This window comes from Archocentrus centrarchus, chromosome 24 (assembly GCF_007364275.1).
Source record: "Archocentrus centrarchus isolate MPI-CPG fArcCen1 chromosome 24, fArcCen1, whole genome shotgun sequence".
In the NCBI taxonomy this organism is placed as follows: Eukaryota; Metazoa; Chordata; class Actinopteri; order Cichliformes; family Cichlidae; genus Archocentrus; species Archocentrus centrarchus.
Window position 1 is genome coordinate 889535 of NC_044369.1, and position 14645 is coordinate 904179.

Sequence of the window (14645 nt, forward strand, 5' to 3'; positions counted from 1 at the left end):
TCACAGTCAAACTCACATTCACTACAAACATGGAAAAATGAGACAAAGCTTCTAATTTACATTCAGCTGCTGCTGTGTGTGTGAGATGCTGTGCAGCAGCACTCAGTGTGGGACTGTGGAGATCCAGAAACACTTCAGGACATTTAGGCATCAGTTTAATAAATTATCTACACAAATATTTGAAGAAGGTTGTGCTGAAGCTGCTGGATACTGAAAGAAATCACGTGAGAAGAGACTGAGCAGAGAAAACGGTGAATCCGTGAGGAGGCCTGTGTCTTTGTGTTCTGTAGCAATGGAGACGAATTTAAGGGCAGCTGTGATTCAGTCTCATCGTGGTCCAGGCCACAGTGTGTCTGTGCCCCCAATACAGCTCTGTGTGTGTGTGTGTGTGTGTGTGTGTGTGTGTGTGTGTGTGTGTGTGTGTGTGTGTGTGTGTGTGTGTGTCCTCGCGACATGTAATACACACACGCACACACACACACAAACGCACACGGTCCACTGAAGCAGCCTGATGGCTCACTGCTGCCACCAGCTGGTAAGCCTAAAGAATGCATTGATACTGTATAATTATGCTTTTGGGTTGATTGCAGTACTGAAAGTGTTTTTGTTCATACTGTTGTTCACAATTCATACTACTCACCTTTATTTATTATTGTAGGGTCTTTACCCACAATACAAAGCGCCTTGAGGCGACAGTTTGTTGTGATTTGGCGCTATATAAATAAAATTGAATTGAATTTAATTGAATTTAAACTCTTTTATTTAATGCAGTAATTAATTTCCTTTTTGTATTGAACATAATTATGCTTTTTGTTGTTGTTAATTTCTCTTTGGTCATTATTTACAGTTTTCCAAAACGCCATAATCCAAGAAAATGCTGAGATTTACAAATGAATATATATAAAAATGTAATATAAACACTTCCAGTGTTAATTCTCTTTATCTTGAATCATTGTTCATTGAAAATGACTTCTGCCACTGGTGGATCTCACAGACTTGACACGATCCCACAGATGCTGGAGAGTCCGCATGATCCTTTTTTCATCTTTGCTGACAGGATCAGCTGCTCCATGTCCTCCAACTGTCTTTTTATATTAACTTTTTTTGTAATAGCAACTTTAATGTCCAAATTTTTCTTTATTTTTTTAACTGGAAAGACTTTTGCCTTTTCTGCCTCCTCTTCAGATGTGATTGTTTACCTTTCTTCAGTCAGGCTTCACTGTTAGAACATCATCACAGTTTCTCTGCTCCACCTGGAGGTAAACTTGTTTCCTTATATAGAGAAATGAGGGCGTGGCTGCAGACTTTAACCTGGTTTACACTGATTCAGAATCACTAACATACCCGCAGCGCTAAGAACAACGTTCATAAATGCGACTGCTGTTCTGCACATGCTGTGTGCAGGATAAGATCATCTCTACACAAATGTTAGTGAATGAAATCAGTTATGTTTCATATCATAACGGTGTGTGTGTGTGTGTGTGTGTGTGTGTGTGTGTGTGTGTGTGTGTGTGTGTGTGTGTGCCTTTAAACCTTAACAGAGCCAGGATGTTTCAGGTTGCCGGCTAATATCAGTGATCAATGTCTTTTAACTTCATTGAGGACCCTCAGGAATCCCTCCCCCAGGCTGTGGTGCACCCAGCTCCACGTCCCTGAGCTGAGCCTCGCGTGTTATTTTGGGGGTCAGCTGTCCCGTGAACAGGACCCTCCTCCTCCTGTTCTTCCTCTGCCTGTTGCTGTCTCTTCACCTCCTTCACTCGGCTGATCCCGGTAAGACTCCTTTTCTTGCCTCTCTTCCTCAGAAATGTTTCCCTTGTGTTTGCTGTGGTTATCTCTGTGTTCAGACCCACTTCCACGAGTGGACTAATTTGGGTGAAACTCCTTCTCCCCAGTTTCAGGCTTTAATGGGGTCTGTTGGTAGTTCTTTATGATAAAATGCTTCTGCTGATGTTTTCTTTTTGTAGACTAACTTTAATGTACACCATGGAAAAAGACACGAAGAGCTTCTGTAATGGCTGCCATGACACGATAAAGGGCTGTGTCACCGCTGGTGTGTCTATATTCAGCCCTTCAACACTTTCAGATAGCATGACTGGAACACTAGACAAAAAATACCTGCATGTAATCAAAGCAGTGTTTCCTTCTTTAAGGATCATGTTGATGGGTCAGTGCAGTGTGAGTGTGATATATGTGATCTGTAAAGTTTGTGGGTGTTCACACCACAGCCTGCTTCTTGTGGATCCGCTGACTTCGGTTTAGTTAGACTGTTCGCTTCGCTGGTCGTAAACATGCAGCAAACTTTGGGCCTATTTTTCAGCTGTTTTTGGTTTTCTTCCTGCAGTTATCAGGTGTTCCAAAAGTAACAACCTCAAAAATGTATCTCTGCTTTGTGTTTGTGTTCATCCTGACAGTCGTTTCCTTTCAGAAAATCATTTCTCCTTCTTGTTGCTGGTTTTAGAAATGGATGATTTTATTTTGAAGCCATAAAGAGAGCTCAGGTGTAAAAAATAAAGATGTCTGTGACACAAACTCAGATCTAACGCTGACATTTTAAACTTCAGCTGACAGTCAGAAGCTGCTGAATCAGAGTCGCCGTGTTACTGAAAGCAAAGGTCGTGTTCGTGTTTGGATCATCCAGGCTTTTAACAGCCCGAGCACAGACTCAAAGACAAACACCACCATGAGCACTTGAGTCAACAGGCTGTAATTCAGGGGGAGGGGCTGTGATTGGGCTCGTAATGTAGAGGGAGGAGCCTAATGTGTTTTTGCAGTGGGGGGAGTGGGAGGGGACATAATAGTGGAAACATAAATCAGATAAACTAAAACTAATTTATATTAATGTGCAGGTATTAACGTTTAACTGTGTGAAAACTGTGAGTGTGTCTCTGACCATATTTGGATGCTCTCAGAATAGAGAAGACTACAACAGGTGTGGCTGTGTGTGTGTGTGTGTGTGTGTGTGTGTGTGTGTGTGTGTGTGTGTGTGTGTGTGTGTGTGTGTGTGTGTGTGTGTGTGTGTCAGACTTGGCTATCTCGCTCTGATGGCTAATTTTAACTCGACAGATACAATAACAGTGGCAGAGCTGTGAGAATAAACACACACAGAGGAGGAGGCGATGTGCTCGATGAAGCCTGATGAGAAAATAAAAGTTGTTTGTTGAACAAAGGTTTATGTGGCAGCTTTATTTAGTCCACAGACACCAACAAACCCACTGGGTCACACACAAACTTGTGCATTTTATACATTCAGAGTAGCGAACATACTGGATGGTAAGAAACAGTGAATGGATGACAGAAAACTGAAGTCATGTAATAAAACAGAACCCTCCAACAGCACTCCTGATTCTTCAGCGGGTCTGAAGAAGAGGTTAAGCTTGTTTCTTTGGGCAGCTTCTAACTTAGAGCTTACACTAAATGTTTCAGGACTCACAGAAGCTCAGTGGAGACCATGGACAGTATATAACATGGACGTAGCTTCCAGGTCAGGACAAAGAAGTCGGTACAGAAGTACCTAAAAACCAGATGCTGATACCCGTGGTTGCAAAAAGACTTGCGGTCCTGTAGAAGTCGGTGTGCAAACAACTTTCCTGATGAGTTTCTGGGCTCAGTCATCATTTTGGGTCATACTGAGTAACAAATTATGAATCTTGGTCATTATGTTTCACACTGAGGATCCTTTGAAAACTGCAGTCAGAGCCAAGATGGTGACAGCGGAAACTCTCGGTTCAAGGCGTCAAAACTAGTGGGTGACCTCAGTGGCTGTGTCCATCGTTCCAGCTGTCAGAGGTCACGTTAAACATGATATAGTTCACGCTGGCAGGAACCGCAGACTCTGTCAGAGAGGCGTTTGGGAGGAGCCACACGAGTTTCACGTCAGGAACTCGGCTGAGAGGCTGCTGCGATCCGTCACATCCGTACGGAGACTTTCAGTGAGCTAAATTTACATTCCCAGCTGTCTGTCAGATAGTTCACGTTGGATTAACGTATGCTGAACAATGGATCATGTTGTGTAGCTGATGTGGGCTGTTTTCCATCAGTGCAGTCCATACATACTCACTGGTTCTCAGCAAGTTTTTTTTAAAGCTAACTGACCTCAAACACTTTTCTTTAAAATGTGTAATAATCAGAGTGCATAACTGAATCCCTCTGTGAGATCAGATCACATTAAAATACAAATGGCCAGCTTTCAGGAACCACTGCTACACCACAGTTAAAGTTCTCTGAACAGATGAAATCTTTCCTTCTAACCTGCTGCAGCTTGAAGCATTTCCGACTCACAGTTCTTCTGTATCCTGTAAGGTTGTCTGTGAATCTCCGTATTTGCCAACAGTAAATATGTCGTGTCTGTCTGAACCAGAACGCTGACAATGGAGACATCAGTGGAAGCAGCTGAGGTGTTGGTGCCCCCCCAACCTGACGAGGCATCCACCCTGGACCCCGAGACCTCTGGAGGCGAGACGGCAGGTGCACCGTGTGCTGCCGCCTCCTCCCCTAACAATCTCGACCCCATGGAGGAGTTCACCCAGCGGCTGGATGACATCATCCACACCTACGGCACCACGACCGGCCTCCTCGATAAACAGGTGACGAAAGTTTCCATGACCTGCATCCTGATGTCTGCCTGCTGCTGATCTGTAAAACATGCTTGTACTGTTTTGGATGTGGCAGAGCGTGATGCAGGCTGAGGCGGAAAAGGTGAACGATGAGGCAAAAGATGACATCACAGGTTCCATGGAGACAGGTGAGGCACTGACCCCAGTTCCCAGTAAATCCTGCAGCCATGAGCCAACTCCACACAAACCCGATCATAGCAGTAACGTATCTGGATGTGAGCCTAATAAACGCTCCGTTCCTGAAAGTTTGGTTGAAGCGGTTTCAGATTAGTTTGGTGCTTTTGAATCTTTGTGATCGTACTCAGAAGTGTCACCAATAATAATCCCAACAGTTAATCCACATACCATAAAAGAAACTGCAGTAATAATATCCTGCTCTGAGGATATACAGTGCATGTATTTATTATTTACAGTAATATCAGTTAACTTAGTTTATATGCGAGTTACTCGAGCTTTTATCTTCTTTCTTATTTTGCACTTTTAATCTTTCTGTCGCACTGACAGGATACAGAATCGTTTGATTCTGTATTTGTTTGAACCTTCAATGTGAGCCAGAAACAGACGAGCTGAAATGTCCTGTGTTTGATACCAAGTATATTAAAAAGATTAATTCTTTGTCACATTATATGATGAAATGATTAAAAAGCTATTACTAAAAACAGGTCTTCCTCTCCACAGAGGTGTCTCTCATCATGCAGTCCCTGGATGAACTCTCCTCTCCGGAGGAGAAACTGGGAGCTCTGGTCAGGAAGTATGCTGAGCTGGTAAGGAAGTCTTCACGTCTTACAGAGGATTTCTGCTGGAACACAGAAACATACTTCATAAAAACCTGAGAGCTAGCTCCTCTCTCTGCACGTTTACAGGTGGCCTTGCGGCGCTGCGATGCTCTGAAGTTGGATGCTTTGCAGCAGAAGTTGTCCGCTGTGCTGGAGGAGCGGCAGCAGCTGCAGGCCGAGCATCGCAGCAGCGTCGCAGCTCGCGGCAAACTGGAGACTCTGTGCAGAGAACAGCAGTCGTTCTACAACGTTCTGAGGGTGCGTGTGATTGTTGACGCAGCAGGAGAACTTGTTGATTCATTTTGAATCCACTGAGGCAAACATGAACTTGCAAAAAGCAAATTTTTAAGATGTCATCTTTTTGCAGTATTCCTTACATGTAAAGTAGGTGCTGGTGCTTATTAGTGATGAGGAGTAATTCACTTTGACAGGAAGAAGCAAAGTCGAAGCCTGTCTGAACTCCCTTTCTTTCACCATCCCCTCCGTTCCCCACTCCCACTCCTGCCCCTCCAGGAGGAGACTCTTCAGCGATGCAAGGAGGATGAGGAGAAGAGGACGGAGATCACCACCCACTTCCAGAGCATGCTGAGTGAGATCCAGAGCCAGATCGAGTTGCACAGCGCCCGAAATGAGAAGCTCTGCCGTGAAAACATCAACCTGACCGACAAGTTGGAGAACCTCATGACCCAGTGTGAACGGAGAGAGGAGGTGAGAGGTCACAGGTCAACAGCAGGCCATTAAAATTAACTTTTCTTTAAATCAAGCAAGTAATGCATGTTAGTTCTTCTTCATTGATAGACTGAGAAAAATGATATGAAGGTAAATGTCGTTCCTGTTAAAGATGCTCTTCCTCCTCCTCGCAGAGTTTGGAGAAGATCAACAAGCATCGCGACCTGCAGCAGAAACTGATCGAAGCCAAACTGCAACAGGCCAATGCGCTGCTGGCCGAAGCCGAGGAGAAACACAAGAGAGAGAAGGAATATGTGAGTACCTGTGAGCTGAGACTGTGGAGTCTCCTCCATCATAACCAGTGACAAAGGGAGGATACTATGTTTCCCAGCATGCATCTAAACTGCACCCTGAGCTCTAGTTAGAAGGCCTATTTTAGTTCATCTGCATGTAAACCAACTTTGGTGATTTAATGTTGTCAGTGCAGTTTGTTCTTTATTGCATTTCTTGTATTTGCCTGATTCTAAAGTGACATCAACCAGTGATTCTGAAGCAGCCATATTTAATATTTAATAGCCATATTTAATGTGTTGCAGTTGTATCGCGACACATTCTCATCCCTGTGTGTCAGTTATTCCCGTTTTGTCAGATGTCTTTTTGCACGGGCGTTTTTAAGCACTGACCTTGGTGAGCTTTGATTTAATGATCCCATGTTAGAGACTCAGAAAGTTAGGAGGTCAAAGGTCTCCAGGCTTCCCAGTTAAAAGCTACACTGTAAGTCGGGTGTGAGCGACCCGTCTCACTGATGCCATAACCCAGGACACTTTGAGTAAAAGAAGCAGCGGCTCTGACACCCAGGGAGTGAGAACGGCTGCTGACTGTTTCATAATCAATATTAGTTTCTGGATATGTGTTTGAAGGCCACACAGATTAACTGTACATTGTCTCTGTCACCTTAGTTGCTTAGGGAGGCTATTGACAAAACAAAGAAATGCTTCGCTATGAAGGAGCAGGAGCTGGCCATGAAGAAGAAGGTAAAGAAACGTCTGTAACGTCTGTCTCTCTCTGTCCTCTTCAAACCAGTTACTGGTTCAGGCTGCTGAATGGAAACTGCAGGCTCAGACACTCAGAGAGCAGGGGACTGTCATGCAGGCACAGGTGAATATTCACGGACTGAGTTACCACCCTGACCACGAGGACAGGGAGCAGAAGCAGAGGCGGGGCCGATTACTGCGGTCTCAGACCGAATTATTAGAAACAGTTTACTCATAAATTGTGTAACAGCTAGAAGCTTCTCCACAAACCTGCTGTCCTCAGTATGTGGACCTCAGTTAAGGTGTTTTTGTACTTTTTGAAATGATCAAAAAAGTCATTTTAAAAAAAAAGGGGGGGGGGGGGGGGGGGGGGGGGGGGGGGGGGGGGGGGGGGGGGGCTGAGCTGGTTGCAGTTTTTTTGCATTTTGCACCAAAACACATTTTGCAACAATTTAGAAATGGTAAAATGTGTAAATCTCATTAAAATGGTTCAATAAAGTGCAAATACAGTTCGATTACATAACCATGACAATACGGCAGCTTAGTTGCACACAGGGAATTAATCTGGGACTCCAAAATATCAATAAATGAGAATAAATATGACTATTTGAAGGTTTTTCTGGAGCTTTTCTTGCAGCAGCAGCAAATAAAGTTTGAGTTTAGTTTCTGGTCATATTTCTGATCACTGAGCATGTTTGTCCATAAACTTTTGGAATAGTATGCACATGTCAGTCTTTTAATTCCTCTGATTATTTGTGTGCTCGTCCATCCACAGCTGACCCTGTACGGTCAGAAGTTTGATGAGTTCCAGGAAACATTGGCCAAAAGCAACGAAATCTACGTGCGCTTCAAAAAGGAGATGGAAAACGTGAGTTTTGCTCAGTGTGTGTGTGTGTGTGTGTGTGTGTGTGTGTGTGTGTGTGTGTGTGTGTGTGAAGGAGGGCAGCAGCAGAGGTTTATATGCAGAATTATTCTATAGTGATTTGTTTAAAAACTCTACCTTCTCTGTCTTCTCTTGGCCACTTTTCTTAAAATTAGTGGTCTGCTAACTGTAATATGCAGCTGTCATGTTGCTGCACATTTTCCAGGATGGCTGTGAGACAAACAGCATTTGCAGCTTTGGCCTTTTGTCTTTTTTAGATGTCAGACAAGATGAAGAAAGTGGAGAAAGAGTCCAGTCTGTGGAAGACGAGGTTTGAGAACTGCAACAAAGCTCTGACTGATATGATTGAAGAGGTAAATGTGCAGGATGCTGCAGCGGGTCAATTTATTCATGACTTTTTTTCTTACAGGCCTTGTTAATCCTTCTGAACCCTGTGGTGATGGCGCCTAATGTATAAAAGAAAGATTGGGGTTGGTCCCAGCAGGGGCCCAAAAAACTGCTGATTGCACAGTATTCCCGTAGATCAGTGGTTCCCAAAGTCAAGAGTGCTGCGGCCCACTTAAAAACCAGAAAATCCTCCCTCCCGGTGATCCTTTAGCGCCGGCCTGTGAAATTTTCCTGGCTAGCAGCCTGTTTTCACTCTCATCAAAATACCAGAGGAAGTGATGGATTACCTTGAAAATTTCATTCAACAAACACCAACAACACAGGCTGCTGGCAATAAATTGCTAATACTGCCCAGTCATATGTAAAGTGCTGATGCCATTATGTGACCCACTGAGACACAAGCTTCAGTATCAGAGCAGTAAATTTAGGTCAGAGTGATGAGTAATGTCACAGACTAACCACCTCCTGTTACCAGCTTTAATCCACTTTTATATAAATATGTAACTGTTCAGACTGAATTTCTGTTATTGCTGCGGCCCCCCTGCAGTACCTTCTCAGCCCACACTTTGGGAACCACTGCCTTAGATGATGTTACCCTTTACTGGCCAATGGGTGGACACCATTGATTCCTCGGCTCTGGGATTTAGACCCACAGCATAGGCGCCAAAGCCAAATTCATGAAACTATCCTGTCTATTAATTTAAAGACTTAGAGAACTGTTTTTCTTGAGTTCAACATATTAACTGATTTAAAAAAATACAACTGCGATCAAAGTGATTGATTATGGCAGACGAGCTGACCCATTTATAATTTTCCTCATTTTGGGGTCCAAATGGGGTCTGGGGTCAGTTTCTGTATCAGGAAATTGGATGAGTGAGCTAATTTAGCTAATGACCGCAAAGCAATTTTAAGAATTGATAAAAGACCCACTGTAACATGTTTTTATAATGCCAGGCTCACGTGGTCTCCTTTTCCTCCTCTTCAGAGAGCAGAGAAAGGCAAAGAGTACGATCTGTTCGTTCTGAAGATTCAGAAGCTGGAGAAGCTTTGTCATGCCCTGCAGGATGAAAGGAAAGTGCTTTATGACAAAATCAAGGAGGTTCGCCACTCTAATGCCGACCTTTCAGCAAAGGTCTTTGGCACCTCCAACCTCAGTGACAATCCTGAGGGTGCTGAGACGTCTGCCCTGATAACTCCTGATGAGCTGAAAGAGATGGAGGAGGAGGAGGACCAGGTCCTGACAGACGGCATGGCCCGTCTGAAGGAGGAGCAGGCCAAACTGCAAGAGTTTGCTGCCTCCCTGTTGGTGACAGCTACTGACAATGATGAAGAGGAGAATAACGAGTTAGACCTTGATGAAGATCTTGTTTCTTCTGCATTTTTCCATTTCAAAGCCAAACCTCAAGTCAGAGATGTTCCGGATTCAGTCCCTGAGCAGGTGAACGATTTAAAATCAAAGGATCCGGATTCAGAACTCCCGCAGCTAGAGAAGGTGGACGAAGTTCAAGATCAAATCATGCCCGCAGCAGAAGCTGCAGCAACTCAGGAGGCAACTTTAGAAATATCATCACCAGAGGTGGTAAAGGTTCAGACACAGGTGGAGACTGAAGAGGTGCAGCAGGTGAAGCCAGACGCAGAGATCCAGCAGCCTGTTGCACCTGTACTGAAACCAGAACCAGAGCAAGTCAAATTTGAGATCACACCAGAGCCACCAGTGAAAGATGAGAACGATCAGCAGCAGGTCATTGAACCTACACCAGCATCAGAGCCTGAGAAAGCCAAGGCTGAGCCACAAACACACCCAGTGAAGGCTGAGATACTGGAGGAGTGTGTTGAGGGCAAACCACTGGTACCTCTGCAAGATGAGAAGGTTCAGCCACAGCCTCCTGAATCTGTGCCAACACCAGAGACTGAGAAAACTGAGGATGCAGAAGAAATGAAGGGTGAGACCCTGAAGGAGACCGGTGAGGTCAAGCCAGCAGTTTCAGTGGATGATAAGGCCCAGAAGCAGACAGATGCACCAGTTCATGCACCAGAAGCAGCATCAGAACCCTCCGAGTCAGCCGCATGTCCTCCAAACACTCCTGAAGCAGCTGCAGACTCTTCCAAGAAGCAGCTGCCAAAGAAAAAGAAAAAGAAGAGCAGCAAGAGTGCCAGCTAAAGTGTGCAGAAGGGGTGTGTGTGTGTGTGCTGTTCTTTGGGGATGGTATGCTCCTTTCCTTCTTTTAAAGGGTAATATCAGCTCAAGTGTTCTCATCATTTTTATTCAGCATCACTGAAATAAGACGCAGCTGTATTTTAGTTAGTTAGAATAAAGATCTCGTTTGTCCTGATGTGTGGAAAGCTGGGCCTCAAAGTACCTGATGTAAGGCAGAGTAAAGCCACAAAAAGCTATAGTGTATTAAAACAACTTCAATAATAAAAATCATAATCTGAGATTTTCTCTGATCTTGTTTTGTGTCACTTTCTGTGAAGATATTCATGTTCTTATAGCTTCTGTATATGCTGCCTGATATCACCTGCAGCCTTATTGTCTGAGGCTCTGTAAATCTACGGTACAGGTGAGAAGGCTTTTTCCTTCTAACCCTGAAATCATTGCAGGGTTAAGATTTAGATTTCCATCATTTATGGAAATATGCATCTTTGTTGAGGTTTATGCATGATATGGGTGATAGGATGGTTTAAATTCAAATAAAGGTCCTATTTTCTCTCCTCAGCACCGACCTAAACCCATTAGCATAATATTGTAATGCACCAGTTAAAATCATTTTACCTCGCAGGGTCCAACACACCTGAGTCCAAACTGAAGCAGTGATGCTTTTATAACCAAAAACCCTGTTTCAGAATTTCACCTTCTGTCATTCAATGAACAACAAATCTGCTTAAAGACAATCTGAACAAAAACCTGAATAATATTTTAACTAAGTTGAAAAAATAACGGCCTCAGTGAGACACGGGTGAAAACTCACAGTCCTGGGCATCCCACCACCACCACAAATATAAACTACACCACGATCAGGTTCACAGTGAAAGTGAAACGTGGGTCCCAGAGTGCTGTTTGAAACTCTGTGACTGCTGATTGTAATAATGAGGTTGGTGGTTATGGGAGGACGGTCTCACTGTGATGTTCAAATGAAACACACATGAACACAAACAGAAAGCAGAGACACATTTTTGAGAAAAGAGTCAAAACTTTGCTGCATGTTCACGAGTCTGCAAACTAAACTGAAGGAACGAGAGGACACCCACAGACCTTTATAAGTCAGATTTATCACACTCATATTTTCCTGTACTGAACCTTCAAAAATCTCCACCGTGCACATGAAAACATCAAATGTTGCAGCCACTAGATGGAGACAGAGATCTTCATATAGATGGAAAGAAATCTAAACCTGCAGGTGAAATTTTACTTAGTTAATAATAAATCATTCTGATACTAATTCATCAATATTACACAATCATTAGATTTATTTAACAAAGTAAATATCTATCGTCAAACATGGACCAAATAAAGATGTTTAATCTGAGATGTTTGAAGCCAAACATGTGAGTTAAACTCTGCACAGAACAAACAGCATTTATCCTTCTGACTTCAATAAATATGAAGGTCAAATGTTCGTGTTCATGGAATAATCTTAATTTCCTAACAATAAATGCATTCAGGGCTCGGAGGTGTCTCTAAATATATCAGAGACCCCAGAAACTGCATCAATTCCAGGATTTGGGAATTGGCTGATGAGATAAGAGGGAACGATTCATACCTCCAAGCTTTACTTCAGATCCATATTTGTGCATGAAAAGAATTATTGAAAATCAGAAACATTAGAATATGAAGTACAAAGACTTCTATAAAATTAGAGGTTAGAGAGGAGGAGGAGGAGGATTTGATCTGACGCAGAAGCATTTCTGAAAACTCTCGACCCTCTGACAGAAGAGCTGGATTAATGAGTGTGAGTGGATCTGTGTGGGAGACATTTGCATCACTACTAAGTATTAATTATATCCTTAAATAAAGTTCATCATGATGAGTTATCAACCAGGGAGAGAAACAAACTATTTTTGACACGTAAACGTGAACCTTTCCCACCGTTCCTGATCCTATAAGTTATGATGTAATGAACCTATTCCCCCCCCCAGACAGCCACTGATTTAGAAAATATTTTTCAAATATTAAAACATATTGTGAGCTGTTTTTTTTTTTATTTAATATTCCCATCTTCAGTAGGAGCTGGTGGCTGGCACTGAGTCACAGACCGTTATCATCAGCATTAACCTTTCAGTGCAGTTTGCATCAAATTTAAAGTCCCAGAAAAAAAACACAGTTTTCCTGTAACTTGTTTTCCAGTAAATCCATTCTGCCTTAATGGCACCATGGAGGTAAACTAAAGGGCAGTAGCTGCAGTTCATATGAAGAGGGAATATTTGAGTCCTTGGAGAAGATTTAAGCTTCAAATCGTGACCATGTAAGTGCTCAGTGAGAAGCTGCAGGTGGACACAGAAAGCAGCACACAGTAGTGCAGGAGGCGAGTTTCTCTGTGTGGGTCATTAAACTGAGCTCAGCTGCTTTTTCAGAATCACGAGTTTGAAACACACAGATGTGTGAAATTAACTGAGGACACATTAATGTTCGACCTGATGGCCTCATTTGGATCCTCATCAATCAAAGCCTTACTTTCTTCTGCTGTTGGACTCTTTCATTAACGCACCTTCTCATAAATATTTGACCCTACACAAGGGTGTAACATTAACCTCCACTCACCTGCTGCAGGGATTAGTCCTCATTCACATTACATACATTTGGGTATCAGTGAGCTCCAGCACTGATCCAGCTCATTCTGGAGATGCTGGATAGAGTTTTTTTTCCACACCAAATGGGAATCCACCTTTTCTTTATGGAGCTGGATTTGTCAGCTGAGTCACTCCCATGCTCAAACAGGAAGAGGCCGTCCCCCGAGTGCTGAAATAAAGATGTAAGCACACTATTGTTTCACACATCCGTCAAAAAGATTCAGGAACGTGAGCTCCAGTTTGGTAAAGTGGCACCATAAAGTCTGCTTAATCAGCTCCTATCAGCAGTGATAAAGTGGGCTTGGCAGGTTTTTAATCAACTTCTTTAGAAAAATATTTTTAAGGATGGGAAACTCGTTGGCACTTGATTGGCTAAAACAATCCAAGGAACAGAGTCCTCATCACTGAAGCCTAAAATGCACTAATGTGGGTTATTACTAAATCTGGTCTCAGTCACACTCACGCTGACTCCTGCAGGCTCTTCTAGCTCAGTATCAGTAATTCATTCTCCTGATGTCTTCAACTTTTTCACTTGTCATGAATTTATTTCCACAGTAGCACCAAAACACATTGCAGGAGCTTCCAAACCTCCTCCAGGTTAATCTGGAATAGAAAGTCCTCACACATCTGGAGCAGGAAAGGCTGTTTCTGAACCGATGCTGCAGTTTAGACAGCGTCACATAAAGACCAGCCTGTTCTCATTCTCAGAGCACCCTGTCAGTCATCGGCTCTATCAAAGATCCACACATGGAGTTTTTTGGCCTCAGTGCCTCAGCACGCCAGGTTCATCTCCCATTATATGAACCACAGTTTCTGGTCTCTTGGTTGGGACCAAAGCTTGTCTCCATCGTCACCCATCATACAACCAGACGTGGACTTGAAGTTGATGTTAACTCCTGCTGTCAATGGATTGATGCCAGAGGACACTTCATGCATCTACAGGAGGCCAGAGGAAGTACTTGATGCTCTGGGATCAGACACTTAGTAGCCTTAATCTTGGTCAGCTAGCAGTGACCCACGCTCTGTACTAGATTGTGTTACAGACTTTTGGGCCAGTATAGTATATAGATGCAGTGTTCACATGCTTCGTGCAGATCTGAATACTAAATTCTATTTTTATGGAAAATATCATTTCCAGCAAAGACATTTCACCGGGGCAGACGCAGAACGTTCCTTTAGTTCCTTTAGCCACAAACACAGCACTCAGTAAAACAGCAGTGAGATCCAGTTTGTATCAGCTGCTTCTTGGCCAAATCTCCTGAAGGCACGCAGGCAGCGTCCACAGCTGAATGTTACCATACATCACCTGATCATCAGGGGAGCAACATTATAAAACATATTCTTTTTAAGCTTTTGACGTCGTCTCACAGCATGGACAACATGTGGCTGGTGATTTTGTTTCTAAGAAAACACGAGTGTTTTCCTGTGGGAAAAATCCCTGCGGTGTTATTCCAGGATTATATTATCATTAAAGACTTTAATACAAAATTTACTA

General features: G+C 43.3%; 1 protein-coding gene across 2 annotated transcripts; it reads left to right on the plus strand.

Annotated features, from left to right (window-relative positions):
• The first annotated feature begins 1634 nt into the window (after positions 1-1634).
• On the plus strand, positions 1635-10772 carry txlnba (taxilin beta a). Of its 2 annotated transcripts, none has more exons than XM_030721633.1 (11): positions 1635-1770; positions 4358-4583; positions 4669-4741; positions 5292-5377; positions 5477-5647; positions 5903-6097; positions 6253-6372; positions 7018-7092; positions 7868-7960; positions 8233-8328; positions 9348-10772. In XM_030721633.1, exons 2-11 carry the CDS (start codon positions 4368-4370, stop codon positions 10521-10523), a joined length of 2301 nt encoding a protein of 766 aa, XP_030577493.1. In that variant the 5' UTR covers positions 1635-1770; positions 4358-4367; the 3' UTR covers positions 10524-10772. The 2 variants fall into 2 exon arrangements, with proteins under 2 accessions (XP_030577493.1, XP_030577492.1); XM_030721632.1 differs by lacking the exon at positions 7018-7092 and adding an exon at positions 7142-7216.
• The last annotated feature ends 3873 nt before the right edge of the window (positions 10773-14645 follow it).

What these genes read in the sequence shown, in the direction of transcription:
- txlnba (XM_030721633.1), top strand. Translation starts at nt 4,368, where the DNA reads ATGGAGACATCAGTGGAAGCAGCTGAGGTGTTGGTGCCCCCCCAACCT. An exon ending in CGTTCTACAACGTTCTGAGG is followed by an intron (nt 5,648 to 5,902) that starts GTGCGTGTGATT and finishes CTGCCCCTCCAG; the next exon opens with GAGGAGACTCTTCAGCGATG. An exon ending in AGCTGGCCATGAAGAAGAAG is followed by an intron (nt 7,093 to 7,867) that starts GTAAAGAAACGT and finishes GTCCATCCACAG; the next exon opens with CTGACCCTGTACGGTCAGAA.